At 37.0% G+C, this 27,500-nt stretch overlaps 2 protein-coding genes across 2 annotated transcripts in view; both read left to right on the forward strand.

Moving 5' to 3' along the window:
* The window catches only part of LOC135107128 (xaa-Pro aminopeptidase 1-like), a 24,825-nt gene extending 433 nt beyond the window's left edge, over positions 1-24,392 (forward strand). Inside the window, 14 exon segments of the mRNA XM_064016838.1 lie at positions 1,456-1,604; positions 4,455-4,623; positions 4,984-5,207; positions 5,592-5,700; positions 6,830-6,894; positions 6,896-7,030; positions 7,370-7,390; positions 9,437-9,578; positions 15,960-16,086; positions 17,291-17,440; positions 18,113-18,242; positions 20,790-20,967; positions 21,713-21,888; positions 23,254-24,392. Of these exon segments, the coding sequence (XP_063872908.1) occupies positions 1,488-1,604; positions 4,455-4,623; positions 4,984-5,207; positions 5,592-5,700; positions 6,830-6,894; positions 6,896-7,030; positions 7,370-7,390; positions 9,437-9,578; positions 15,960-16,086; positions 17,291-17,440; positions 18,113-18,242; positions 20,790-20,967; positions 21,713-21,888; positions 23,254-23,373 (1,863 nt within the window). The 5' untranslated portion in view covers positions 1,456-1,487 and the 3' untranslated portion in view covers positions 23,374-24,392.
* Positions 24,393-27,144: 2,752 nt separating this feature from the next.
* LOC135106949 (heparan-sulfate 6-O-sulfotransferase 2-like) overlaps positions 27,145-27,500 on the forward strand; it is a 17,556-nt gene continuing 17,200 nt past the window's right edge. Inside the window, exon 1 of the mRNA XM_064016418.1 lies at positions 27,145-27,380. The gene's annotated coding sequence lies outside the window, so the exon portion shown is untranslated. The remainder of the gene's footprint in view (positions 27,381-27,500) is intronic.

Below are 27,500 nucleotides of genomic sequence, written 5' to 3' on the forward strand. Positions count from 1 at the left end.
ACCTGCTGGGAAGGCAGATGACTTGTTTCACCCAAATTGATCAAATATATAGCAATGTAGGGAAACTTAATAAACTAGGCATGTTTCCTTGACAATATTAGTTTTGATAAACTCATATTTATTACAACTAATGATTTAGCAAATTTGATGGAACACCATGAGACATAGTTGCTTACTGGTAGATCAAGCACCAGTGAATGTTGTACAGTGGTAGATGTTGGGTTAAAGACACTCCCAGTGGTGAGAAATAGCTCCCTGTAGGTTGGGATACAGTTTATCACATGAAGCTGTAGTAATACAATTGAGAATGTTACACTGGTGACTAATTATTGTCCTGTTCCTTCTTGATTATTCAAAGTTGAAGCCTCTATCATAAGTAGTGATGGTCGAGTGTTATGTGCAAGTCATGGCTTCTAGATGATCTTTGTGTTTAGCAACTGTATACTAAAACCATTCTAAAATCAAGGTTTGGGTGTGGTCAGTGCAAGGATTCTTCTGTCTGTGGTGTGGCCATACTTCCAAAATAAGTGATGCATAATTGTTGTGATATATGTAAAAGAAATCACAGATAGGTAAGTGTATGCTACCGCTGCAATTTAAAACAAATATCCTACCATATCAAAGAAAAGCAAACCTGATATGCTTAAAGCACTTATACAACATTAAAGAAACATGGCATACTTATTTTACAATGTTGGTGAAAAAACAGCATTGCTTTTGCGGACTTTCTCCATAGTTCTAAAATGGGTAAGTAGTGAAACAGTTATTTATATAGTACAATACAAAGGAATATCATGAAAATGGGCTATTTTCATAATAAAAATAAACCTTTTAAAACCCTGGCAAGTAGGTCTACACAGGCCCCATGAGTCACATATCACCTGTGTGACCTGGGATCGGTCATGTGCTGCTGCTGCTTACTTGCCATGTTGACATTGACACCAACTCCACCAACTTGCTTGTACCTACATCGTCAAGTCAAAGAAATTGTCTTCAATGTAAGCAAGTATTTCCTGAAGGAGAAGCAGTACAGCAGTACATGCTGTGAAAAGAGAGGCATAGGCCTGTTGGGAAAACTTCCTGAAAAAAAAAAAATGTGCTTTGGCTTTTACCTCTTGCGTGGTGTGGTCATGTACCATACTGTACAATACAATTAAAAATTATAACCAGCATGTAACATAATATAAATTATATAAGAGAGAAAAAACACTTGCTATAGGTGAGCGGTGGGGAGGACGGTCAGGTCAGGGCATGGCAAAGCCTAATGGTGTCAGGCCATCATTCACCAACCAGAGTAGAGGAAATATGGCACTGCTGCAGACAGGGAAATCCCAGTCTTGACTGCACCCAAACCTTGATTGTAGAGAGGTTTTATTTTACAGTAACTAACTAATATATCTGTATTCGTATAATGCTGTATAATGTATATATTGGTTACATGGTTCAAATTGGCAGATCTGTGTGTGAGGGAGCCAAGCAGGTGCAGAATGGCTCCCAAAAATACCACGCAGCTGCTGACCAAGCTGCGAGCATTAATGAAGAACACTGCCCATGTTCCTCGACAAATCCATGCCTATATTGTTCCATCAGGAGATGCACACCAGGTAAGTGAGATTCTCTCTCTCTCTCTCTCTCTCTCTCAGTTCTATTCCCAGCAATTTGTTTTACTGCATTATTTTGCTCTTTTGTTATGAGTAACCCTGATAGAGTAGGGAAACTGGAGGTAAAACAAAAAAAATTTTATATATATATATATATATATATATATATATATATATATATATATATATATATATATATATATATATATATATATATATATATATATATATATATATATATATATATATATATATACACACAGTAAACCCTTGTTACACCTGACCCTGTTATAGCAAATTTCTGCATTTAATGGGCATGTATGGCCTACGGACCATTCATTGGATTCACCAGATAAGTGTTGGTAAATGAGGCAGAACATCCAGCCAGAGACTGAAGTATTAATTGTATATTATTATTGGTAATTCACTAAATGCTTACAACACACATTACACATCATCACAAATATTTTATTACACTGTGGTGTGTTGCCATGTTTGGAGGTCCCTTCTAGTGGAGCTCAACTTGGTAAAAAATCCTGGTAAGCAGCGGTGATGTTGAAGGAGGGAGGGAGGGTGATGGTGGTGGTGGTGGTGGTGGTGGTGGTGGTGGTGAGCACACATTGCACTGACTGGGGTTGCACTGTCTGCCATAATTATGGTATTTCTGTCATACGAGGTGTGTCATTAAAGTTCCAGGACTGGTGCCACACAAGTTTTATTTCACATCCAGGCTACAAACTATAGGTTATCTCCTTCGAAGTAATCCCCCTGGCACCGCATGCACTTGTCCATCCTTCTCTGCCAGGCTTGCATGCACTGCTGGAAGGATTCTTGCGGGATGCTCCTCAGCTCCGTCGTCACGGCCTTTTTGATGTCGTCCGCATCATCAAAACGGGTCCCCTTCATGACCTCCTTGAGCTTGGGGAAGAGGAAGAAGTCGCACGGAGCGAGGTCAGGTGAGTAGGGCGGTTGCTCCAGCACGGCGATGTTCTTCTTGGCCAAGAACTCTCTGATGCTCAGGGCATTGTGAGCAGGCGCATTGTCGTGGTGAAGCAGCCACGAGTTGCCCTGCCACAACTCCCGCCTCTTCTCGCGCACTGCACGAAGCAGACGCCGCAGTACTTCTTTGTACACATGTTGGTTGACTGTCTGGCCCTGTGGCAAGAACTCGCAGTGGACGATGCCCCTCACATCGAAGAAAGCGATCAACATGACCTTGAAGCTGGACCTGGACTGCCTTGCTTTCTTCGGCCGTGGCGACGCCGGACTCTTCCATTGAAGGCTCTGGCGTTTGGTCTCCGGGTCGTACTCAAATACCCAGGACTCATCGCCGGTGATGACTCTCCTGAGCAAGTCTGGTTCAGTTTCCAGACGCTCGAGGATGTCCTGACACACCTGCATGCGTCGTCCCTTCTGGTCATCGTTCAGGAGTCTCGGCACCATCTTCGCACAGACTTTCCGCATGCCCAGATCTTCAGTGATAATCTTCCACACGCTGTTGTGGTTCATGCCAAGCTCATCTGCGATCTTTCGAACAGTCAACCGACGATCGTCACGCACCATCTGCTTGACACGCTCAACATTGGCCTCATTCCTGCTCGTTGAGGGTCTTCCACTCCTGGGGTCATCTTCCACGTCCTCCCGGCCCTCTTTGAACCTCTTGCACCACTCAAAAACACGTGAGCGTGACATTGTCTCATCCCCGTACACTTTTTGCAGCATACCCAGTGCTTCTGACGGCGTTTTCCCCAACTGCACCAAAAACTTCAAGTTTGTTCGCTGTTCAGCGCTCATTGTTAAACGACCTGCAACAGAGGACATGATTTTAAAAGCACGTAAGAAAAAGATTAGTGACTGTAGAGGGTTGGGAGCGCAGTTGTATACTCCAGAAGGATTACTTTGAAGGGGAAATATGGTGGTTTGTGGCTTGGGTTTGAAATTCATCTTTTAGGACACCAGTCCTGGAACTTTAATGACACACCTCGTAATTTGGTGTTTGTCTGTCATCTGCCATACATTGGCTCCTATACACTATGTCATAATGTATAGAAAAAAATGTCAATTTTTACATTGCTGTATAATAATTTGGGCTGGCTGGCAGCACAACTTTGGCACTGCTTCTGCCTCAGTCTTGCACCAGCAGATGTTATTAATGGTTGTGGTGCTCCTTACTCACTCACCACTGCTTTTATCAGATTTTTACCCTTAATGTAAGTGGTTTTGCCCCAGTTAGTCCAGTATAATGAGGAATTACAGTATGTGTGTGTGTGTGTGTGTGTGTGTGTGTGTATATATATATATATATATATATATATATATATATATATATATATATATATATATATATATATATATATATATATATATATATATATATATATATATATATATATATATATATATATATATGAGTTTGTATTTTAATGTGTTAGGCTAAGTTTTTGAGTTTTAAACTATAGGATATCTCTTTCAACTTTTATTCAGTACTGCATATTTATAGCTTTTCTCAATTTTCTGAAGTGGTGGATGGCCTGGCAGATTGAAAAAAATAATGGTATGTCTTCATGCCTTATCCTGAAGTGGTAGGGCTTGTTCTCTGGCCCTTGAGAGAACTGCTTGTACTCAGCTGGTTGCTGGTCATATATGTTGGAGTGGAGTGTGTAGTTACCTTAAAAAGTAGGTGGAGTGCCTTAGTGAAATGGGCTATGTTGCATGTGGTGTCTTTTGAGTGAATTAGTTAAATACAATTGTGCTGAATATAATTTTCAGAGTATGTATTTTAGAACAGGTAAAACTGAAACTCATGTTTTTTTTTTATTTTTTTATTTATTCACATTAACATAAAAATAACAGAGTGAATACATCGCTCCGTGTGATCAACGGCGAGCCTTTATTAGTGGCTTCACTGGATCAGCAGGAACTGCCATCATCACAGAGAAGGATGCCGCTCTCTGGACTGATGGACGCTACTTCCTGCAGGCCACCCAGGAAATGGATGACAATTGGACACTGATGAAACAAGGTCGGACAGTCATAAGTTTAATGAATGTGAGGTAGGATTACATCTTGTCCCAGTACTTTTTATTGATTTTTTATCTTCCATTTGTGGGGGAGTTGTAGGATTTGGAAGCACAAACTTCAAGATATGTACAATATATGCAAATTTGTCATCTCTCATTACCATATAAGTTTGGGAACTGTTTGTCTGGAAATCTCACATTTGACTGCACAGTTTGCCATGTTTCTATACAGTCAGGGAAAATTGAGCTTCAAATTTATGTATATCCATTTTCACTTTTGCTCTATAAGACAGTTGTATTTTCTGCTTTAAAACATTTTTCTTTATGCTTTTGCTAGTATTGATCCAAGATACGTATTGCAGGCTTACCTAAAACCCCAAGTGAGGCTAAGTGGCTAAACAAGACTCTGGATGTGGGTTCTGTGATTGGAGTTGACCCTTATCTGTTGGAGGCTGATGTTTGGAGGGACCTGTCCAGGGAGCTGCAAGGGGGTGGCCACTCAATCATTGCTGTCCCAGAGAACCTCATTGATCTCATATGGACTGATCGCCCACCTCGCCCTGCGGAGTGTGTGGTGCCCCTTGAGGTATTAAGGTGGTCATTGAGTAGGCTGAATATTCTGTCATGATGAACACACATGGTTAAGAAAAGTGTTTATTATTTAAGATATGAGAAGGTTGATGTCCTTCCCTGTACAATAAGTTATCTTTCAACATTTGAAAAATAGGATAGATGGACAATGATGAGCTGGTCATCATTTATTTATTTATTTATTTATTTGTTTGTTTGTTCATTTATTTATTATTTTTAGAGAGCTGAAACTCCAAATGTTGTGGTTCTCAATAAATCAGCTACTAGTGAATTTAGCTGTTTGTGTAAGCAAATTTTTGTTTATGGTGCCCAGCTCTGATTAATGTTATTCCTGTCATTTTTGTAGCCAGTATCACAGATTGTGTATCTCTCTATCCAGGAGAAGTACACTGGCCGCAGTATTGGAGACAAATTGAAAAGTGTGAGGCAGGAACTTGATGAAGAAAATGCTTTTATGATCATCATCACTGCTCTGGATGAAGTTGCTTGTGAGTATAAGATTGTGATTATCTTCCTATATATATATATATATATATATATATATATATATATATATATATATATATATATATATATATAATATATATATATATATATATATATATATATATATAGTATTTGTAGATATTTTTAAAGTTTATGAACTGTATTAAAGCAATAAAGGTGAATTGAAAAGGGAAGTCAGACAGATAGAAACAGATGAGTATAGACAAATATGCAGATGTTAGAGAAAGAGAAAGAACATTATTCAAAAGTATAAAACAGTTATTTTTTCATATTACCATCTGCCTGTTATTTTTGTCTTGTTTAGAGAATATAGTGACCTTTCCTTTATTATTTTTAGTTTATTTTTCATTTATTTATATATCTATTTTATTAATAACCTGATTGCTGTTGTCATATCCAACACCCTTGCTCAGTCACCTATCAGCTGCTTCATAATTAAACTTATCTCATCCATCATTCTCCATATCTACTTGTGGACTAATTTTTGTTGAGAGTGTTTGCCAGGTGCACGTTCTTTCAACATAAGCTCAAATAAACAAAAGATGTTTGCTAGGAACAATTCCTTTACCATATATATATATATATATATATATATATATATATATATATATATATATATATATATATATATATATATATATATATATATATACAATAAATAGAAGTAAAATTGAAATGCAGTTCTATGGAGCTGTAGTGCATCACATGGTGTTTTGAGTGAGAAATAGTAGCCCATAATCACATGATTGGTTAAGGTGTTTGTCAAGATACTGATCACTAAGGCCAAATAAAATATGACATAATTTGGTTGGGCTGCATTGTGTTGTGGCAAAGTGGGATGAGATGATAAGGTTACAAATTTAAAATAAATTGTAACAGCATTTGTAAATGTATATATGAATTTAAAACTGAATTATTAAAAGTGTTCTGTTTTATTATTCAAGAGCTGAAACACTAGATGAAACATTTAAAGCACTTGAGACTAACATTTGTAGTTTTTTAGTATTTGCTATTTTTTTTTTTTTTTTACTAGGGTCAGAATGCTTATAAAGCTTATTTTATACATATATAGAAAAAGCTTATACACATTAAGGAATATCTTTTCTTCAGATCTGTACAACCTGAGGGGGTCTGATATTGAGTACAACCCAGTATTCTTCTCTCATATGCTGCTGTACACACAAGATGAAGCTGCACTTATTTATCAACAAATCACAGCTTACAGCTGCTGCAATTGAATCCCTCAGCAATGGAGACTGCAAAGTTACCATTCATCCATATGAGGACCTTGATAAGTTTGTTAATGAGCAGGTAAGCATGTGTATTTTACTAATACACATATGATGATGCCTACGTAGGCGTCATGAAGCACTACTAGAATATACGATGACGCCTATGTAGGCGTCATAATTACATTCTGTTTTATTCATTGATGAGTGATTCTGTATCCTGTCTTGGCTCTCAGCTACAGTCATGTTTATTGTCCTTGAGATTCTATTGCTCCTTCCACCATGAGCTACACCTTGCTGCACCTTCTATCGAGAATGAAGAAGACTCATTGGCAGAGCCTCACATCCCATTTTCCTCCCTATGGTCATTCCCTTATCTTCCATATCTTCATATCCTCTTGATCCCATACCTCTCCACCAGGGAGGGGAGACTGTATTGGAGGTACAGTTTGTCCCCTCCCTGGTTCATTCCTTTCTCTGCCCCCCCCCTCTCTCTCTCTCTCTCTCTCTCTCTCTCTCTCTCTCTCTCTCTCTCTCTCTCTCTCTCTCTCTCTCTCTCTCTCTCTCTCTCTCTCTCTCTCTCTCTCTCTCTCTCTCTCTCTCTCTCTCTCTCTCTCTCTCTCTCTCTCTCTCTCTCTCTCTCTCTCTCTCTCTCTCTCTCTCTCTCTCTCTCTCTCTCTCTCTCTCTCTCTCTCTCTCTCTCTCTCTCTCTCTCTCTCTCTCTCTCTCTCTCTCTCTCTCTCTCTCTCTCTCTCTTTCTCTTTCTCTCTCATCTCTGTTCATTCCTTGCCCTCTTACCCTCCTCTCCCTCCCTCCCTCCCTACACTCCCTACACTCTCTCTCTCTCTCTCTCTCTCTCTCTCTCTCTCTCTCTCTCTCTCTCTCTCTCTCTCTCTCTCTCTCTCTCTCTCTCTCTCTCTCTCTCTCTCTCTCTCTCTCTCTCTCTCTCTCTCTCTCTCTCTCTCTCTCTCTCTCTCTCTCTCTCTCTCTATATATATATATATATATATATATATATATATAAGAGAGAGAGAGAGAGAGAGAGAGAGAGAGAGAGAGAGATTATTGTATTAGAAATTAGATGTTACCACTTGCGGGCCTACGCTGTATTTGAAAAACATGCATTTTTAAGCATCCAGAGCAAAGGGGTTAAAGAGTCCACCACTTTGACATCCCTTTTTTATAGATCTTACACCCACAGCATCCACTCAGTTTTTGTATATCTTCATTATTTTTCTTTCTCACTTTCCTTTCATGTAACTAAACCATATTGAAGGTGTTACTTTTGATCATCTGTGCCACTCCACAGTTAATTTCTTAACTTTAAACAGGCCTGCCAAATTTCTTTTATAAGCTTAAGGATTTATCTTTTACATATAAAAAAAAAAAATGCAGTTTCCATTCTCAAAAGGTAAGCTAGAAATTTCCAAGAAATTAGCCAGTTTAGTTCCAGAGTTATCTTGGTAATCTCCTCATGAAATAGTTCCAGTCATGAGGAGGAAAAAAGAAATACAGATATCTAAAGTTGTACTAGTGACAGTTATAAAAAAGTGAAGATACAAGTTAACTCTTCCTTTAGTAAGGTGGGCAGAGTCAGGATGAGAATGAATAAAAGTCTTGTAGAGTAAGGTCATAAGAGTAAGGAGGCATGGAGTTAGTAAGTCCAGAAAAGCAGTAACCACATAAAAACAGTACAAGACAGCAAGAGATGGAATATTATAGCAGTGAATGAGAGATTGAAGAGAGAAAGTTAAAGAAAGCTAAATAATACTGTATTTGAACCTCCTTACATATTATGGAACTATCTCCCATACAAGGACAGATAAGACCCCAGTATATAGTAAAATAGTGATTGAAGAATCTCCAAGCTAGGTAGCTAAGACCATATAGCTGTGCTAGAGCTACAAGAGAGTACAATCCTATTCACAAATAAACTACTTTGAATAAGGATTAAAGCCCAGCACTAGGTTGCTTGTACTGAGTGACCAGTTGGAAGGAGGACAAAAGGGCAGAGTTAATAATTGGTATTCACCACATGGAAGTGGAACTGACAGAAGTGCAGAGTTGATAAATGACATTCACTACATGGAAGGGGAGCTGGACTAATCTGCCATTAATTGTTTTGTAATGATTATTGTATAAGAGTTTTCATGGTAATTTAGTCATTAAAGTATGTAATTATTATGACTAGGATTGTTTCTTATTATATATAGGAGTGCTTTGTACCTTAAGAAAATAACATTCTTCTCAAGAAGAAAAACTGATTACAAAAAAAATGGACCACATAAACAAAAGATTCTTTAAGAATGCTTGCTGCTGTACAGAATTTCATGTCAGCTCAGCTTTTATAATGATTCAGTAAACATTTCTGAGATAAGATAAAGAAAGTACTTTAAATGTAGACAATAATAGAAAAATTGATTTGTTTCTGTATGATACACCTTGTTATTGTATGTACTGTACATTCTAATAAATCTGAAATTTTCAGATGGCCCTCCACTTTGGTAAGATATGGGTCTGTAATCACTCCTCCCAAGCCATAACACAGCTAGTACCCAAAGACAGAAGACTTTCCAAGCTGTCACCAGTTGCTGTCATGAAAGCCATTAAAAATCCCACTGAAATCAAAGGTATGACTCAGAAGATAGAGAACATAATGACAAAACATAAAAATATAAGAAAATGAAATGACACCTAAAGACCAGTTGGCCTACACAAGGCAACTTCCAAACACATAAGACTTACAATCTGCCATCTTCATCTCTAAATTTATCAAATCTCCTCTTGAAACTATTTAATGTGTGCATTTACTTCATTCTTATTAAGTTTGTTCAACTTATTTGCAACTTTATTCATACAGCAGTTTTTTCTTATCTTTTCTTTGAGTCTGAATTTGTTTATCTTATAATCAGTTGTACAAGTTGACCTGTTTCCTGACTAAAAGAACCTGATTTATATCTTAGTTGAGACCTTTAACCCATTTAAAATCCATATTATATCACCATTCACTCTATGCCTTTCCAATGAATGCAGCTAAAGGTGTTTTAACATGTCACTTTACAGTACTCAACAAAAATATTCGACACCTCCCCCTCTGTCTCCCACCCCACCTGGTAAAAAAATAAATAAATGAATAAATAAATAAATAAAAATAAAATAAAAATAAATAAATAGACATTAAATCATAAACTGGTTAATGTATTTATCTTTTATTACTTGGTGACATTGCCTTTCCTTTCTATGATGCCCTTCAGACAGTCAGGAAGAGGCTGGGCAAGAATCTTCAACTTGTCAGCAGAGATATTGTGCCATGACTCTTCAATGGCCATGGCGAGTTTAGGCACTGATCTGACATCCTTTCCCTGGACATCTTTCTTTGTCATGGCCCAGAGGTTCTCAATAGGGTTTACATCTGTGCTGTTATCAGGCCAATCATTAATATAAGGTACTTCACAGTCAGAAAGCCACTGTTGAACAGATGTGGCAGTGTGGGCAGGTGCACTGTCCTGCTGAGGAATGGCAGCCTTGGCCTTCTCAAAAGAATTGGGTAAATGGTCATACCATCACTCCAAATACACATGCTGGTTCACTCCTAAGTTTTTAGTAACACAACTAAGTCAACAAGGCCATTACCTGAGAAAGAGCCTCATACCATCAAAGAATTTGGGTGCTTTACTGTGTGTTCAACGTAGCAAGGAGTAAAGCAGGTCGCAGCCTTTGCTGCAGTACACTATGCCTCCTCTGTTACACGTGACTGTGAATGTGGCTTCATCAGACCACAACATAGACATCCATTGCTTGGTCCAGGTCTTGTACTTTTTGGCAAATTTCACATGCCAGCTCTTATGAAACTTGCTTAATAAAGGCTTCTTTGTGGGCAGCGTGATAGAGTCCTAACACACACACTCTTGAAGCTGGTAGTGTTCTCCTGTTTAAGTTTCCCTGCTGTTATCTTGACATCAGACTCCACTGCATGCTTCAAGATAGTAACAGCCCTCTTAGTCATCTTCCTGGGGTGCCTAGACCATTTTATACATTTAGGCGTATCACAATTCCCTTCCTCCCTGAACTGCTGTGACCAATACTTGACTATTGTCCTGGATACTGCCAACTGCTCAGTTATTTCTCTAACTGAATGACCTGCTTCCTTAAATACTCTTTCGTTTTAGCCATATTAGCAAACAAAATTAATTATCATAAGATGTTATTGTGCAGTACTATGCCAGGATGCAGAACAAATCACAGCATATAAAGGGATCTGATACTTATAATGAGTACTGTATAGTGAGTTGTTCAGTCCATGGATCATCCCATCTTGCACAGACTCCAATCTATGTACAGTAATCCCTCAACTATTGCGGGTTCACCTATTGCAGCCTCAGTACATCGTAGATTTTTTTAGCTAATATATATAAATTAATATTGCAAACTCTGTAGTATATTGCAGGTTTCTTTCTGCCAATAGGTATTTATATTTTCTTTTAGATTTTAATTACTTTTGTAGTAAAATAAGCATTTTCTAGCCTAAAAATGAATAAATTAATAAATAGAAATAGAAATATAGTACAGTACTGTACTGTATAACACATTAATTAAAACATTTTAAAAGAAAATACATAGTATACCATAGATGAATAAACAAAGAATCACACATACTGTCATCATCATCATCAATCAACTTGTAGTATCTTCACAGGTGAGTGTACCGATTTTAATTTTTTTTTAATATGTAAGGATGTGTCTAAAAGTAAGTTTAAGTTTAAAAAGTGATAAAGATTGTAGGAAAGGTTTATAAGCAAGGAAGTGGTGCACTCTGTGCTGTGATGACATTACAACAAAAATGGCCACCTTGCCATGCTTATATCAGTGTTATACTCACTCATTTATTGCAGATGACTACAATACTGCCTGCATACATGCAGTGACATGCACTAGTATTTTTTTTTTTTTTTTTTTTTTTTTTTTTATGTAGGAAGGATACTGGCCAAGGTCAACAAAAATCTAATAAAAAAAAAATGCCCACTGAAATGCCAGTCCCTTAAAAGGATCAAAGCAGTGGTCAAAAATTGGTGGATAAGTGTCTTGAAACCTCCCTCTTGAAGGAATTCAAATCATAGGAAGGTGGAAATACAGAAGCAGGCAAGGAGTTCCAGAGTTTACCAGAGAAAGGGATGAATGATTGAGAATACTGGTTAACTCTTGCGTTAGAGAGGTGGACAGAATAGGAGTGAGAGAAAGAAGAAAGTCTTGTGCAGCGAGGCCGCGGGAGGAGGGGAGGCATGCAGTTAGCAAGATCAGAAGAGCAGTTGGCATGAAAATAGCGGTAGAAGACAGCTAGATATGCAACATTGCGGCGGTGAGAGAGGGGCTGAAGACAGTCAGTTAGAGGAGAGGAGTTGATGAGACGAAAAGCTTTTGATTCCACCCTGTCTAGAACAGCAGTATGAGTGGAACCCCCCCAGACATGTGAAGCATACTCCATACATGGACGGAGACGTCTCAGAACACCTAACTTCATAGAAGCTGTTTTAGCTAGAGATGAGATGTGAAGTTTCCAGTTCAGATTATAAGTAAAGGACAGACCGAGGATGTTCAGTGTAGAAGAGGGGGACAGTTGAGTGTCATTGAAGAAGAGGGGATAGTTGTCTGGAAGATTGTGTCGAGTTGATAGATGGAGGAATTGAGTTTTTGAGGCATTGAACAATACCAAGTTTGCTCTGCCCCAATCAGAAATTTTAGAAAGATCAGAAGTCAGGCGTTCTGTGGCTTCCCTGCATGATATGTTTACCTCCTGAAGGGTTGGACGTCTATGAAAAGACGTGGAAAAGTGCAGGGTGGTATCATCAGCATAGGAGTGGATAGGACAAGAAGTTTGGTTTAGAAGATCATTAATGAATAATAAGAAGAGAGTGGGTGACAGGACAGAACCCTGAGGAACACCACTGTTAATAGATTTAGGAGAAGAACAGTGACCGTCTACCACAGCAGCAATAGAATGGTCGGAAAGGAAACTTGAGATGAAGTTACAGAGAGAAGGATAGAAACCGTAGGAGGGTAGTTTGGAAATCAAAGCTTTGTGCCAGACTCTGTCAAAGGCTTTTGATATGTCCAAGGCAACAGCAAAAGTTTCACCAAAGTCTCTAAAAGAGGATGACCAAGACTCAGTAAGGAAAGCCAGAAGATCACCAGTAGAGCGGCCTTGACGGAACCCATACTGGCGATCAGATAGAAGGTTGTGAAGTGATAGATGTTTAAGAATCTTCCTGTTGAGGATAGATTCAAAAACTTTAGATAAGCAGGAAATTAAAGCAATAGGACGGTAGTTTGAGGGATTAGAGCGGTCACCCTTTTTAGGAACAGGTTGAATGTAGGCAAACTTCCAGCAAGAAGGAAAGGTAGATGTTGACAGACAGAGCTGAAAGAGTTTGACTAGGCAAGGTGCAAGCACGGAGGCACAGTTTCGGAGAACAATAGGAGGGACCCCATCAGGTCCATAAGCCTTCCGAGGGTTTAGGCCAGCGAGGGCATGGAAAACATCATTACGAAGAATTTTAATACGTGGCATGAAGTAGTCAGAGGGTGGAGGAGAGGGAGGAACAAGCCCAGAATCGTCCAAGGTAGAGTTTTTAGCAAAGGTTTGAGCAAAGAGTTCAGCTTTAGAAATAGATGTGATAGCAGTGGTGCCATCTGGTTGAAGTAGAGGAGGGAAAGAAGAAGAAGCAAAGTTATTGGAGATATTTTTGGCTAGATGCCAGAAATCACGAGGGGAGTTAGATCTTGAAAGGTTTTGACATTTTCTGTTAATGAAGGAGTTTTTGGCTAGTTGGAGAACAGACTTGGCATAGTTCCGGGCAGAAATATAAAGTGCATGAGATTCTGGTGAAGGAAGGCTTAAGTACCTTTTGTGGGCCACCTCTCTGTCATGTATAGCACGAGAACAAGCTGTGTTAAACCAAGGTTTAGAAGGTTTAGGACGAGAAAAAGAGTGAGGAATGTACGCCTCCATGCCAGACACTATCACCTCTGTTATGCGCTCAGCACACAAAGACGGGTCTCTGACACGGAAGCAGTAGTCATTCCAAGGAAAATCAGCAAAATACCTCCTCAGGTCCCCCCAACTAGCAGAGGCAAAACGCCAGAGGCACCTTCGCTTAGGGGGATCCTGAGGAGGGATTGGAGTGATAGGACAAGATAAAGATATGAGATTGTGATCGGAGGAGCCCAACGGAGAAGAAAGGGTGACAGCATAAGCAGAAGGATTAGAGGTCAGGAAAAGGTCAAGAATGTTGGGCGTATCTCCAAGACGGTCAGGAATACGAGTAGGGTGTTGCACCAATTGCTCTAGGTCATGGAGGATAGCAAAGTTGTAGGCTAGTTCACCAGGATGGTCAGTGAAGGGAGAGGAAAGCCAAAGCTGGTGGTGAACATTGAAGTCTCCAAGAATGGAGATCTCTGCAAAAGGGAAGAGGGTCAGAATGTGCTCCACTTTGGAAGTTAAGTAGTCAAAGAATTTCTTATAGTCAGAGGAGTTAGGAGAGAGGTATACAGCACAGATAAATTTAGTATGAGAATGACTCTGTAGTCGTAGCCAGGTGGTGGAAAACTCGGAAGATTCAAGAGCGTGGGCACGAGAGCAGGTTAAGTCATTGCGCACATAAACGCAGCATCCAGCTTTGGATCGAAAATGAGGATAGAGAAAGTAGGAGGGAACAGAAAAGGGGCTACTGTCAGTTGCCTCAGACACCTGAGTTTCAGTGAGGAAAAGAAGATGAGGTTTAGAAGAGGAGAGGTGGTGTTCTACAGATTGAAAATTAGATCTTAGACCGCGAATGTTGCAGAAGTTAATGAAGAAAAAGTTGAGGGGGGTGTCAAGACACTTAGGGTCGTCGACGGAAAGGCAGTCCGACCTGGGGACATTTATGGTCCCCTCCCAAGATGGGGACTCCGAGGCTGGTGTAGGAGTCGCCATGATTTTAAAATTTTTTGAGTGAAGGGTGTGTGTGTTATTAGGTGCTTGTAGTTTTGTGTGGAGGAAGAGAGTTGTCTTTAGAGGGCAGGCTGTGACTACCCCCTTGTGTTGTGAGACACAAAGGGAAACGTTCAGTGAGGTCACAGCTGGGTTTAATGATAAGTTCACAGCACCCCCTGAACAGTGCTTTAGACCTCACTGGGAGTAATTATCGTTTCGGCAGGTGTCTACTGCCTCCTCCTCAAAAGTATGTAAAATACTTAGTCTAAAGTATATAAAAGAATGAAAATAAAGGAAATGGAATGGGTAATTAATGATGTTAGTAACAGATCTTTACCAAGAACCTCATCGCTGAGGACAGCAAGTGCTCCATAATACAAATCACCAAGTGGATAAGTGTCAGCCATATGTTTACTGCTACAGAGTTGGGTAGAATGTGGCTATTTCCATAGCAACGTCGATGATTTGTTTACAGTATCCCGGGAGGTTCACAAAACCATTCATTTGGGCAATTTGAACAATCTGGGTCACCTAGGCCATCTAAATCGCACTACTGAACGCAGCCCTTTTTCTATCCTGTTTTATAGATTTTCACCTTTTTGTGGAAGATTTTTTAATGTAACACCTGCAATAGTTGAGGGACTACTGTACATTCCTTCTGCAATAAGGAGACCAGAATTGTAGAGCATTTTCTAGGTGCAATGTAACCAAAGCTAAGTATAACCTTAGAATCACATCTGCAGTTCTATACCATAATAATAAAAACAGGAAGTCTGCATGCTTTGTTGTACACAATAATGCTGGTTTCTACCCCAGACATTGGGAAATACCATCACTACTAAATTTCTTTATGAAGTGGATCTAGCTATGCTTGTGCACTTTAAACAGTAGTTATTTAAGGTGTTTTCTCAACCTACATTGATAGTATTAAATTTTTTATATTGAATTATATTTCTTTGTATGTGCATTTGAGTAGCATAAATATTGGTTAGGGATAAATTCAGTATTAAATGTGTAGGTAAATATATTTTCTATTATATAGGTATGGAATCCTGCCATCTGCGTGATGCTGCTGCCCTTTGTCGCTATTTTGCTTGGCTTGAGAAGGAGGCAGCCAGAGGAACTCAGACAGAAATTTCAGGTGCTGACCAGCTCCAGAAATTCAGAGAGTAAGTTTAAGGGAAAAAAGAAAGGGATCTGATTAACCATATATGATTTGGTATGCATGTGATGAAAATGTCCTGTGTTTACATGAAGGTATATCTAATTGTATTGGTGTGTATTGATGGTTGAGGAGTTGGAAAGCTATCAGATTAATTATTGTAGAGAACTAGTGGAGTAGGTACTTGGTTGAGTATGAAGAATAGCTTGATAGAAATATGATAAACAAGAAGTCTGTAACTAAAAACTATGAAACTGAAGAAAAGAGGAACATGGATAGTAATTGTAGAGAGTCTAAAGTATAACATATTACACTGTTAAGAAATTGCTTAGTAGGATACTAAGCAATACTATATTATAGGAAGTATTTCATATAGATACTTGTGTGTGTGTGTGTGTGTGTGTGTCTATATATATATATATATATATATATATATATATATATATATATATATATATATATATATATATATATATATATATATATATAGACACAAACACACACACACACACACACACACGCACACACACACGCACATACATACATGCGGCAAGGCAAATGGGCAAGCCTCTTAATGTGTAGCCCATGTTCACCTAGCAGCAAGTAGGTACGGGATGTAACCCGAGGGGGTTGTGACTTCATTGTCTCAGTGTGTGGTGTGTAAGTGGTCTGAGTCCTACCCAAAAATAGGTCACTGCAAGCTCTGAGCTCTTACTGTATGGGAACAGCTGGGTGGGTGACCAGCAGACAACCATAGATTACTCACACACACACATTAAAATGGTCCCATTCTGAGAGGCATGCCCCCATGAGGAAAGACTGAATTTCCCAGCTTTGGTGGAAAGAGAGGAAACCAGAGCTCTAATTGTAGTGTGTGGTTTTAAAATTATTGGAGAAGGGAAAATGTGTTTGTATGGGACTCAGAAGTTACAAGAGGACATAGGAAATAAAAAGAGACATTAAGAAATACATGCAAGAAAAAAATAAATAAATAAAAATAATCTTTATTAGATACAGACACTTTTAAGAAAGTTCTTTTCTCCTAAGTCACAACATTGCAAATACACACACTATCCTTCCAATTGACACACTTGTCTTCTTATATTTTAGGATTGTATTGTGCTATTGTGCGCTCTTCTTATCTCGTATCCATTAGTTGTTTCAGCTTCTCTGCCACTCCACTTATGACATCTTATTCTTTCTTATAACAGAGAACTAGATGACTTTGTTGGATTAAGCTTTTCAACAATATCTTCTGTGGGTCCCAATGCTGCTATTGTTCACTACAAACCCTCCATGGAGACAGATGCCAGGATCACCACCAAGGATGTTTATCTGTGTGACTCTGGTGGACAGTACAAGTAAGCTCTCTCTCTCTCTCTCTCTCTCTCTCTCTCTCTCTCTCTCTCTCTCTCTCTCTCTCTCTCTCTCTCTCTCTCTCTCTCTCTCTCTCTCTCTCTCTCTCTCTCTCTCTCTCTCTCTCTCTCTCTCTCTCTCTCTCTCTCTCTCTCTCTCTCTCTCTCTCTCTCTCTCTCTCTCATTGACTTCATCAGAATTGCCTAAGGAAAGAAACATTTGTTTTCTTGAATTTAAAAGTGAATATTAAGAAGGTATGCTACCTAAAGACTTGCAATCCCAACATTACCTTTTCCAAAGTTTTCTTTTTATATTTTGCAGCTTCAAGACTTGTAATTTGCTTCTCTCACTACCCATGCTCTATTCTTCATGAACTTTTATCTTCATGTTTTATAAGCAGATATACAAGACACAGCAGTCCTAAGTCTCATCTACATATAACTTATTTAACATATATGGTTAATGCTTCTACTCTTGTATTGCAAAAAAGGATTTTGCTCAATCTCCACGTGGATGGAGAGACAAAGGCAGAGTAGCATCATTGTGCAAAAGACTTGCAATATGATTATGAAAGCAGTTTACAAGTGAAACTGGATCATAAAATAGAATATGAAGAATTATATATTAAACTTGATTTATTAATGACAGATTATGTCTAAATTTAATATATCGAACAGAGATGGAACCACCGATGTGACTCGCACTTTGCACTTCGGCACTCCCTCCAAGTTTTTACAAGAATGCTTTACTAGGGTCTTAAAGGGAGTGATAAGTGTGGCAACTTGCATCTTTCCTACAAAAACTAAGGTAATACAACAAACAATTTCAAACTCTTCGTCCTCTACTACATTCAGCAATCTCTTGAAATACTCTGCTCATCTCTTCTTTATAGCTATTTTCTCAAACATCCTACCATCCTCCAGTTTTACATACTCTCTTCTCTCCCCAGTATTCTCTTTTGCACTATCTTCATCCGCTAACAGAATATTTTGTAATTTACTTAAAGACACACACTATTTTCAGAAAGCATTTGATAGTGTTCTTCATTACTGGTTACTCAGTAATATACCACCGATGTGATACCCATGGTATCACATATGGCTGGATGACAGGTTCACAGTTCATAATCAGGGAGTAGTTATGTATGATATTATATCAAGTTAACAAGATGTATTAAAATCATAAAGTTCATTATTTCAGCTTAATCTCTCTTTGATTTACATCAATTATATTGATGGCTTCACCTGCAAAATATGAAGTTTTCTTGATAACAAAATTAACATTTTAAGTAGCCTCAGCAAATGATAAGAAACAGCTTCAAAGGTTGGTACTCAAATTTGCTTGGTATATAAATGGCAAATTAATTTTAATATATGTATAAATGTTACATATAGGAAAAATAATTATTGTAAAATATTCAATATGTATTCTTTAAAGCAAAAGGTGAGTTTTGCTTGGTGAGGTTATCATGGTTATTACTCTCTGATGATTATTCAGTGAGTATCACTGCATGATAATAGAGAGTGTACCATTTTGCTTTGAATGTCTGTGTCTGTGCAATTTTCAATGAGACAGCCAGTCATGTGGAGGTAGTGTCCCATGAGGATAGTGTCATGAGAAAATGGCTTCGAGCAAATTGAGTAGAAGTAGAAGGCTGTTGACTAATTATATTTTAACTGAAGATATGGGAGATAAAGAAGTCCTTTTCCAAATGTACAGGGAATGAAGAGGGATTATTTCAGTAATTGACTGCCACAAGTTTGCTGAATTTTTCTGCTTTCCTGTTGAACAGGAAGATGTTTCACAAGTTCCTCCACAAGGATCCCATCCTGTTCATCAGAAAACTTGGGAGCCATGGTGACACAGACACTCCTTCCAAATCAAATGTTCGTTTGCAACTGCAATTATATTCACCTTCAGCAGTGCAACTATTCAGACCCAACAAAGACTGCTAACAGCTCTGCTGGCAGTCGCTCAAAGCAAAAGAGTCCCATTCAGAAACAAAGAATTAGTGCTCTAGACAGTCATTGGACAATCATCATTGTGCCATGAAGCATCATTGTTGAGCGATAATCGCACTGAGCAAAACCCACTTTAATCAGGAGAAAACCTTGGAGTCTTAATCTCAAATGAGTGAGAATCAAACCATTAATTTACAGAATTGATTAATATAGTCTGTATTGAATCAGGTTCCTAACATGCATATTTCTCACCTCGATACACCAGGCACTTATTTAGCAATTATGAATATTATTAGATAACAAAACTTAGCAATTCTTCCAGTTTCTGCTTTTGTTCCTTCAACTAAGTTGGGTAACTTTCAGTTCTTGTTTCTTATTGGGAGTGGCATTGTGATTAGGCTTTTTCTTTTCTTTATTTTAGTGCTGATGGCAAGTTTTCCTGAATTGTGAAAAAAAAAAAACATAAAATAAATAAATAATGTATTATTTGTTTCAGGCTTCAGCCAGTCTCTGCTTGAATAATGAGCTTGAGAGGGCATGTTTTTAGGAGTTATCCAGCCATTTTACAAACTTTGTTACCTGTAAATAATCATCATAAAGTAATATTGTGAGTTTGAGATCAATAGCATAACAGTTTTATTAACAGCTCAGGTTTATTGCTATAAATATTACAAATTGTTTGAACATTATTTAATATTTTTATTGTATGGTAAAGTCTGCAGAGATTAATCTGACTGGCAGACCCAAATTATCACACCTTTATACAGGTTGACATTAAAAAATCTGGCCATCAATAATCTGATTCCTGCAGGTTTCCAGCATGGATTTCTGAGCTCATTTTCAAACTTACAGTGTTGGCACACTATTGTATTCTGGAGGCACCAGTTATGTTTTTGATGGCTCAGTACTCCAGAGTCAGTCGTTGGGTCTTGCTTGCACGTGCTTACAGGCATTCTTGCTCATTCCTTCCCATTTTATAATTTTTTTGCTGTTGTATAGCCCCATTATGAATTCAGGAAAGAAAAGAGGTGGCATAAAACGTAAACATTGTTTTATTTAGCTGGTGGACATTAAGATTTAATTTACTTTTCATTTGGTGCTTAATTTTCTTTCTTTAAAGGACTGTATGGGTAGTAATTTTCTGCTAAATATATGCTGTATATATAACCATAATAAAATCCAGCACTCCTTAGATCCAGAGGTTGCTGGATTTTTTAATGTCAACCTGTATAACTGATGTATGATATAGGAATAAGAAATGCTGTATGAAATTGATTACTAAGTATTATCATTCTATGTTATTGTCACATTGAAAACTGGAACTAAGTGGGAAGCTGTTTTAACAGCAGGTTCAAGTTTTTGCTAATAATCATAATGAAATTATGATTTTCAGGGAAACTGCTTAGACTCCTTTGCCCGAAAAGCTTTGTGGGATGTTGGTTTGGACTATGGGCATGGGACTGGTCATGGCATAGGAATGTACCTGAATGTGCATGAGGGACCAATGGGAGTGTCATGGCGTTCCTTTCCTGATGATCCTGGCCTGCAGGAGGGCATGTTTCTCTCTGATGGTATGTTCAATCTTTTACCATTTATATGATTTTTATTCTTAAGAAAATTGCATTTTCAAATTGAACTCTATATTATATTCATCTACAATAATAATACACAGTATTTTTAGTGGAAATTATTTGCATTGATCCAAAATACAATTGACAAATAAAAAAAACAGGAGTATTATTAAAAAATTAATTTAATAAATGAAAATATTCAGTAACAAGAAAAAAAACACAAAATAGAAACATAGGAGACTCTTCAAGTAAATATATATATATATATATATATATATATATATATATATATATATATATATATATATATATATATATATATATATATATATATATATATATATATATATATATATATATATATATATATATATATATATATATATATATATATATATATATATATATATATATATATATATATATATGTTTGTTTTCTTAAAAACTGGCAGCCAAGCTTGATGTAATACATTTAAACTTTTAGCAACAAAATACATCATGGGTTTCATTACCACACATCTAGTGGTTTGTGATGTGTGATGGAAGATATATCGTTAACAATATTATGACAAATTCAGTCACATCCATTTTGACATCCTGTTCTCAGGTTGAACTTAACTCCTCAGATTTTTTTTCCAGTTACACAAAAATAAGTGAAAATATGCATGAGATTTAATAAACTGGAAAAGGGAAATATTTATCAAAATTTCTTCAAAATTATTGTATTCTGTTGAACATTTTACAGAGCCTGGATACTATGAAGATGGAAAATTTGGTGTTCGCATAGAAAATATCGTGAGGATTGTTAAAGCAGAAACTGAACACAACTTTAGAGAGCGAGGTTTCTTGACCTTTAAGACAGTGACCATGGTGCCCATTCAAGCCAAACTTATTGATCCAGCTCTCCTGACAAAGAAAGAGGTAAGATTTGATGAACCAGTCTGTTATTTCAAAGCTTTTTTGCGCTAATTACTTGTGTGAGAAGTGGTAGTCTCTACCCTTGCAACTACCAAAAATCTACTATACATATACTTGGTGCAACATTTTTTGAAGATGCTAATTGGTTGCTTGTTGAGCATTTTGAGGATCTTATGTTGAAGCTCTTAACTAGGAACCATGAAACATAATTGATTTATGCAAAACTTTAATGAGTTTGTCCATGACAGACCTCTGCCATCATGTAAATTTAGGATTTCCTGATAATGCTTCCAGGAGATGCATGATATGACTGTTCCTTTTCACTCATTCCACTGCTCCACACTTGACACCACCAACACAGATGCTCATACTGTATCTCTCATACATGCCTTTCTTACATCTAATAAGTTAAGAATGCTTGGGAAAGAGTTTATAAAAGAAAATTATATAAGTAGTATTAAGAGTAGAAATGTCATTAAATCACATGAAGAAAAAGCTAGATGAAGTCTTCTTTGTGGATTGTCTTAAACAACAACATTAATACCTATGATTTTGTGTATATAAGCTGCTAGTCTAAAAAAAAAAAAATAAATAAATAAATAAAAAATTGAGATTATGATCTAAAAAAAAAATGACATCAATGGCATAAACTGCTGATCTAGAACCTACGGAGATCAATGATAGGAATTTGTGTAATACACACAATATCCAATTAATAAGCATTGAAGCATAATTTACAAGAACACAAGCTAGCTAAAGATTAACAGATTCAAAAGGAAATTATTAATATTGGTATGAATACCACACCAACTTGAACAAAAGCAAACAGCTGACTGTGAGAGGTGGGACATCAAGCTAAATTTAAATGGCTTTTGTTTCATTCTTTTACATATGTATTCAAATTACTGAAAATTTTATCAGTTGCTTTGCCACAGCTTCATGAAGCTCACAGTACTTGTTTAAGTATTAGGTGATAACTGCTTGTCTTCTCACATTGATTTTCATTAATTGCATACGTTTCACTGAATTCCTGGTTTACTTTTTGTAGCAAATATACAAGTAACAGCTTCCTCACTCACAAAAAAACTGAGTTAGGAGACTGGGAGAGGCAGTGTGAGAGGAAGGAGGATGCTAGTGATAACATGCAAGTGGCCATGTAGTTGCTGATTTGAACATTGCACTGGCATTTTTCTCATTAGATGCAAAGTCTTACTATATTGTACTACTATAGTGTACTATATTGTAGCCAGTCAAATTTTCAGTAAAATTCAGTATACATGGCTTAGTTAATTCTTCATGTTGAAGATAATGTTTAGAAATATTTCAACTTCACCTATATACATATATGAATTTATGTGTTTTTAACAGGTGGAATGGCTCAACGCTTATCATGCAGAATGCCGGGAAAAGGTGGGAGAGTTGTTACTGCAACAGGGACACAAAGAAGCATACACCTGGCTCTTGAAAGAAACTGAACCCATTGGGTAGAAGCAGACCATTGTTCTTTGTATGAAGTAAGACAAAGTAATTGTACCTGGTTAGTGGGCTTTTAAAAATTTTAGTATCAAGGAAATATTTTTAGACTTAACAATCAGATGATAAAATCACAAATTTGAAAAAAAAAAATTAAACTATGAATTAACATAAGGTACACAATCTTTTATTCCTTAATTGCATCCTGTGATGAATAATTCCCCTTATGTAATTCACTACTGTAACTGTATCTGCTTGTGCTTCCAAAAGAAAACCTTGCTTGTAAATTTCACAAATGAATGGAAAGAGGAATACATTGTTCAGTTTTAAAGTCCCTGGCTTGTCACATGCCATGGTCTTGTCCTGAACATTACCTCATCCTTGCCTCAAGCATTCCTGAAAAGAACCATTGTATTAATTTACACCATTGTACAAAAAATACTTTTTTCAATTTTTGTACACATTTTATAGAGTACATATTTGTTACAAAACAGTAGAGGTGTTTTCCTTGCAGGAGTTGCATAAGTATAAACCAAGAGTAATCTTAAAATTCAGACATGAACCCAAGTTGTAGGCCATCATATTCCATAACCAACTTGTAAAATTTGTATGTTTGTCATCCTGGATTAATCTTCATTTAGGTCACAAAATATGTCCTAATATCAAAAGCATATTATTCTTTGTATAAAAATTTAAATGGCTAGCTAACTGATTTTGATCTTAAAATCAAGATCATGCCTTTTCTTTCTATCGTTTCTCATAACAGGTACAGATTCACCAACTTGATTTTGTCCTTTCTCAACAGTTCAACAAATATATTCACCAAAAAAAAAATGAAGAATACATTTGTCTTACTTCTTTTATGACAAGTTTCTATTGAAGTCACAAAGTTTTGATTGGAGGTATTATTACTGAGACATGCACGAGTAAGATCTAAGAAGCAGTTAGCATTGACTGTATAAGTTTTATAGGAGATGGTTGGCATTGTTTTTACAATTTTGACTGATTATGGGATTAAAATAATTGCAACAAAAGTTTTTTTCCTTTTTAATCCAATTTATATGATATTAATTTTATTTTATATTATTTTTATTTATTTATTTATTTATTTATTTATTTATTTATTTTTATTTGTGTGTGTGTGTGTGTGTGTGTGTGTGTGTAAACAAATATACTGCTTGCTTTATATATATTTTTTTATTTATTTTTTTTTACAAATTGTGTGCATGTATATTTGTGTGTGTGTGTAAACATTTACTGCATATAGAGTATAAGTGAAATTATAATACTATATATTTAGTGAGTATTTGCTTGTAAACTTTAACTTTTTCTATTGACCTATCAATTTACTGAGATTGGTTTTGTTCAAGTTATTGACAAAAATCTGTAAAAAAAAAAAAATAATAGCCTAATGTTTTAAATAGGTTATGCAATCTCAACACCAAAGGTTATAACAAAAACATAGCCAGATATCATGTAAAGATCTAATTTAATAAAGTATGCATACATCTTCATATACAAACTTAAACATTCACACATTTATGTGCACAAAATCATATAGGTACTCCATATACCTACTTGTTTACATGTATAGACTGACAGCTGAGAGCATTTTGGTCAAATGAATGATGTACCAGTTTCTGACTTTCATTCATGGTTCATGTACATCAGTAGCAATTCTTTATATAAATTACAAACTTGCCTGTGCAATTCAGTTATGACCACTCTTTCACTTTGAAATAAAAGGTTCAGCTGAGTAAACTGGTAATACTGAAGAAAGGAAGCAGTAGTAAAGCCTGGTAAATGGATTGTGCAGTTGTTCATAAGCACTTCTAACTGTGCTACCACAAGTTTTCGTCTGTTGAAAATTTAATTCAGTAAAGAACATCTGAAGAGGGCCCCACTGCTCAAGCATCCTTTTCATAACAGCCGTGTAGGAAAGCCAGCGTGTTCTAGATGGCAATAAAATCCTAAGCTTTTGAGCCCCAGCAAACTCTTGAAATTCTACAAATTGTGCCAATTGTTTTGAAGTGTTCTTGAGTGTGTTGTGGACATCATGAGCTAGTTGTTCAATAGCATCAGGTAATTGTTTGCATGCTTCAGAGGCACATATATGGGCAGAATGGCACACACATTTCATAATAAAGATTCCTGGGCAAAGTTCCTTTAACCTACTACTCACAGAGTTATTAGGCCCCATCATAGTGCTGCATCCATCAGAACCAAAGCCAATGATATTAGAAGTAGGTATACCATTTTCAGTAAATGTTTTCATTATCTCTGAAAACAACCTGACAGCTGTAGCACCTTCATTAGCTTTACTAGGTTCACTACTAAATAATGGCACTAAATCCCAAAATTTGGTGACAACAGCATTTCCTTCAACCACTCTTACCATGATGCATAAATTCTGAGAGACCGATATATCTGTGGATTCATCCACAAGAATGTTACATGCAAGAATGTACAAGTTTCGCTTCCACTGCAGATTATTTTTGATAGTAGTAGCAGAACAGATCAGGAAGAGATTTAATTTCGGAGATGAAGTCCTTTCAAGAATGCATATGCTGGAGTCAGCCAGTGTTCTAGGCATCCAGGGCAAAGTGCAAGAGCAAAGTTTGGTGCCCCTCGCGACACACCTTCCCCGAATCATTGCCCAGGATGATTCTACCCTCCAGCAACTGGACGATGAGTGGAGGAGGCTTGCCGTAGAAGATCTGCCTGAATCCATTACCAACATGGCAAAAAAAAGTGGACAAAAGCAATTACAACCAGCCTGATAAATTTTGGTGTGCCATAAAAACTGTGGAGGATAGTGATGGAAACCCGAAGTTTAAGCTTGTTTCAGACTTTTCACTAGGATGTCTTTCTTTGCCTCATGCTAATGCTGACTGTGAGAGCTGCTTCTCTAGTGTAAACCGTGTGAAAACAAAAGACAGAAATAAGCTAAAAACAGAAACCGTAAGAGACATCATCCTAGCAAAGCAGTGTGTTGCTTCCACATCCAGCAGTGACTGTACGACCTTCAAGCCATCAATCAAAGTCAATGATAAAAAACATGACATCAAGAGTGCTATATTCCTCCAATGAAGAGAGTGCCGGGGCTGCTGACGACGTGCCGGATGTATATATAGAAGAACAAGACCAGTAATCCCCTACATAGTAAGTAAACAACTTAACGAAGTGTCCTGTAGTTTTTCTCCAATTATTAATGGTATGTATTTAGGAAAGTGTTTTGTTTGTTAAGAGCATTGTTTTTTTTTTTTTTTTTCATTACACACACACTCTCTCTCTCTCTCTCTCTCTCTCTCTCTCTCTCTCTCTCTCTCTCTCTCTCTCTCTCTCTCTCTCTCTCTCTCTCTCTCTCTCTCTCTCTATATATATATATATATATATATATATATATATATATATATATATATATATATATATATATATATATATATATATATATATATATATATATATATATATATATATATATATATATATATATATATATATATATATATATATATATATATATATATATATATATATATATATATATATAAAACCTAGATTCTGCTGTATTTGGAAAGTGGCAGTTTTGCATAATATTTGGAATAATTACATATGTACGATAATTTTACCAGAAGTACAATAATTTCAACCTGTGTAGTACAATAACATGGCCAGAACAATCTGGCAACGCTGCTGCTGCCTCACAAGTCAGTGTGGGGCGTCTATCGGTGGTGTTAGTACGCGTCTGTTTCAACTCTCAGCCTGACAGAATTTTTTTTTTTTTTTTTTTTTTTTGTCTGTGTGTGTGTAACCACGCCTACACAGTGGCTGCCAAGGCTTACCCATGAGTTAAACCTTCTTTAGTTGGTAATGAGGAAGGCGTGGGCTCTAGCAGTGGACACCCGAAGGCAGCAGTGGGTGAAAACAAGCAAAATAAGGAAAAGTTTGGCTGTGAGAAGGTGCTAGACAGCCAGCCATAGTGACCAGGAGGCACCACCACCATCACCACCACAGGGGAGGTAAGGTCAGGAAGTGTTAGAATAAATTTAGGTAACTTAACGTAACTTTTTAATGAATAACTGAACAATCCACGGTTTTAACTCATTTTAACGCATCTCACCTAACCTCCAGCACAATAT

The sequence above is a fragment of the Scylla paramamosain genome, chromosome 14 (genome assembly GCF_035594125.1).
Source record: "Scylla paramamosain isolate STU-SP2022 chromosome 14, ASM3559412v1, whole genome shotgun sequence".
Taxonomy (NCBI): domain Eukaryota; kingdom Metazoa; phylum Arthropoda; class Malacostraca; order Decapoda; family Portunidae; genus Scylla; species Scylla paramamosain.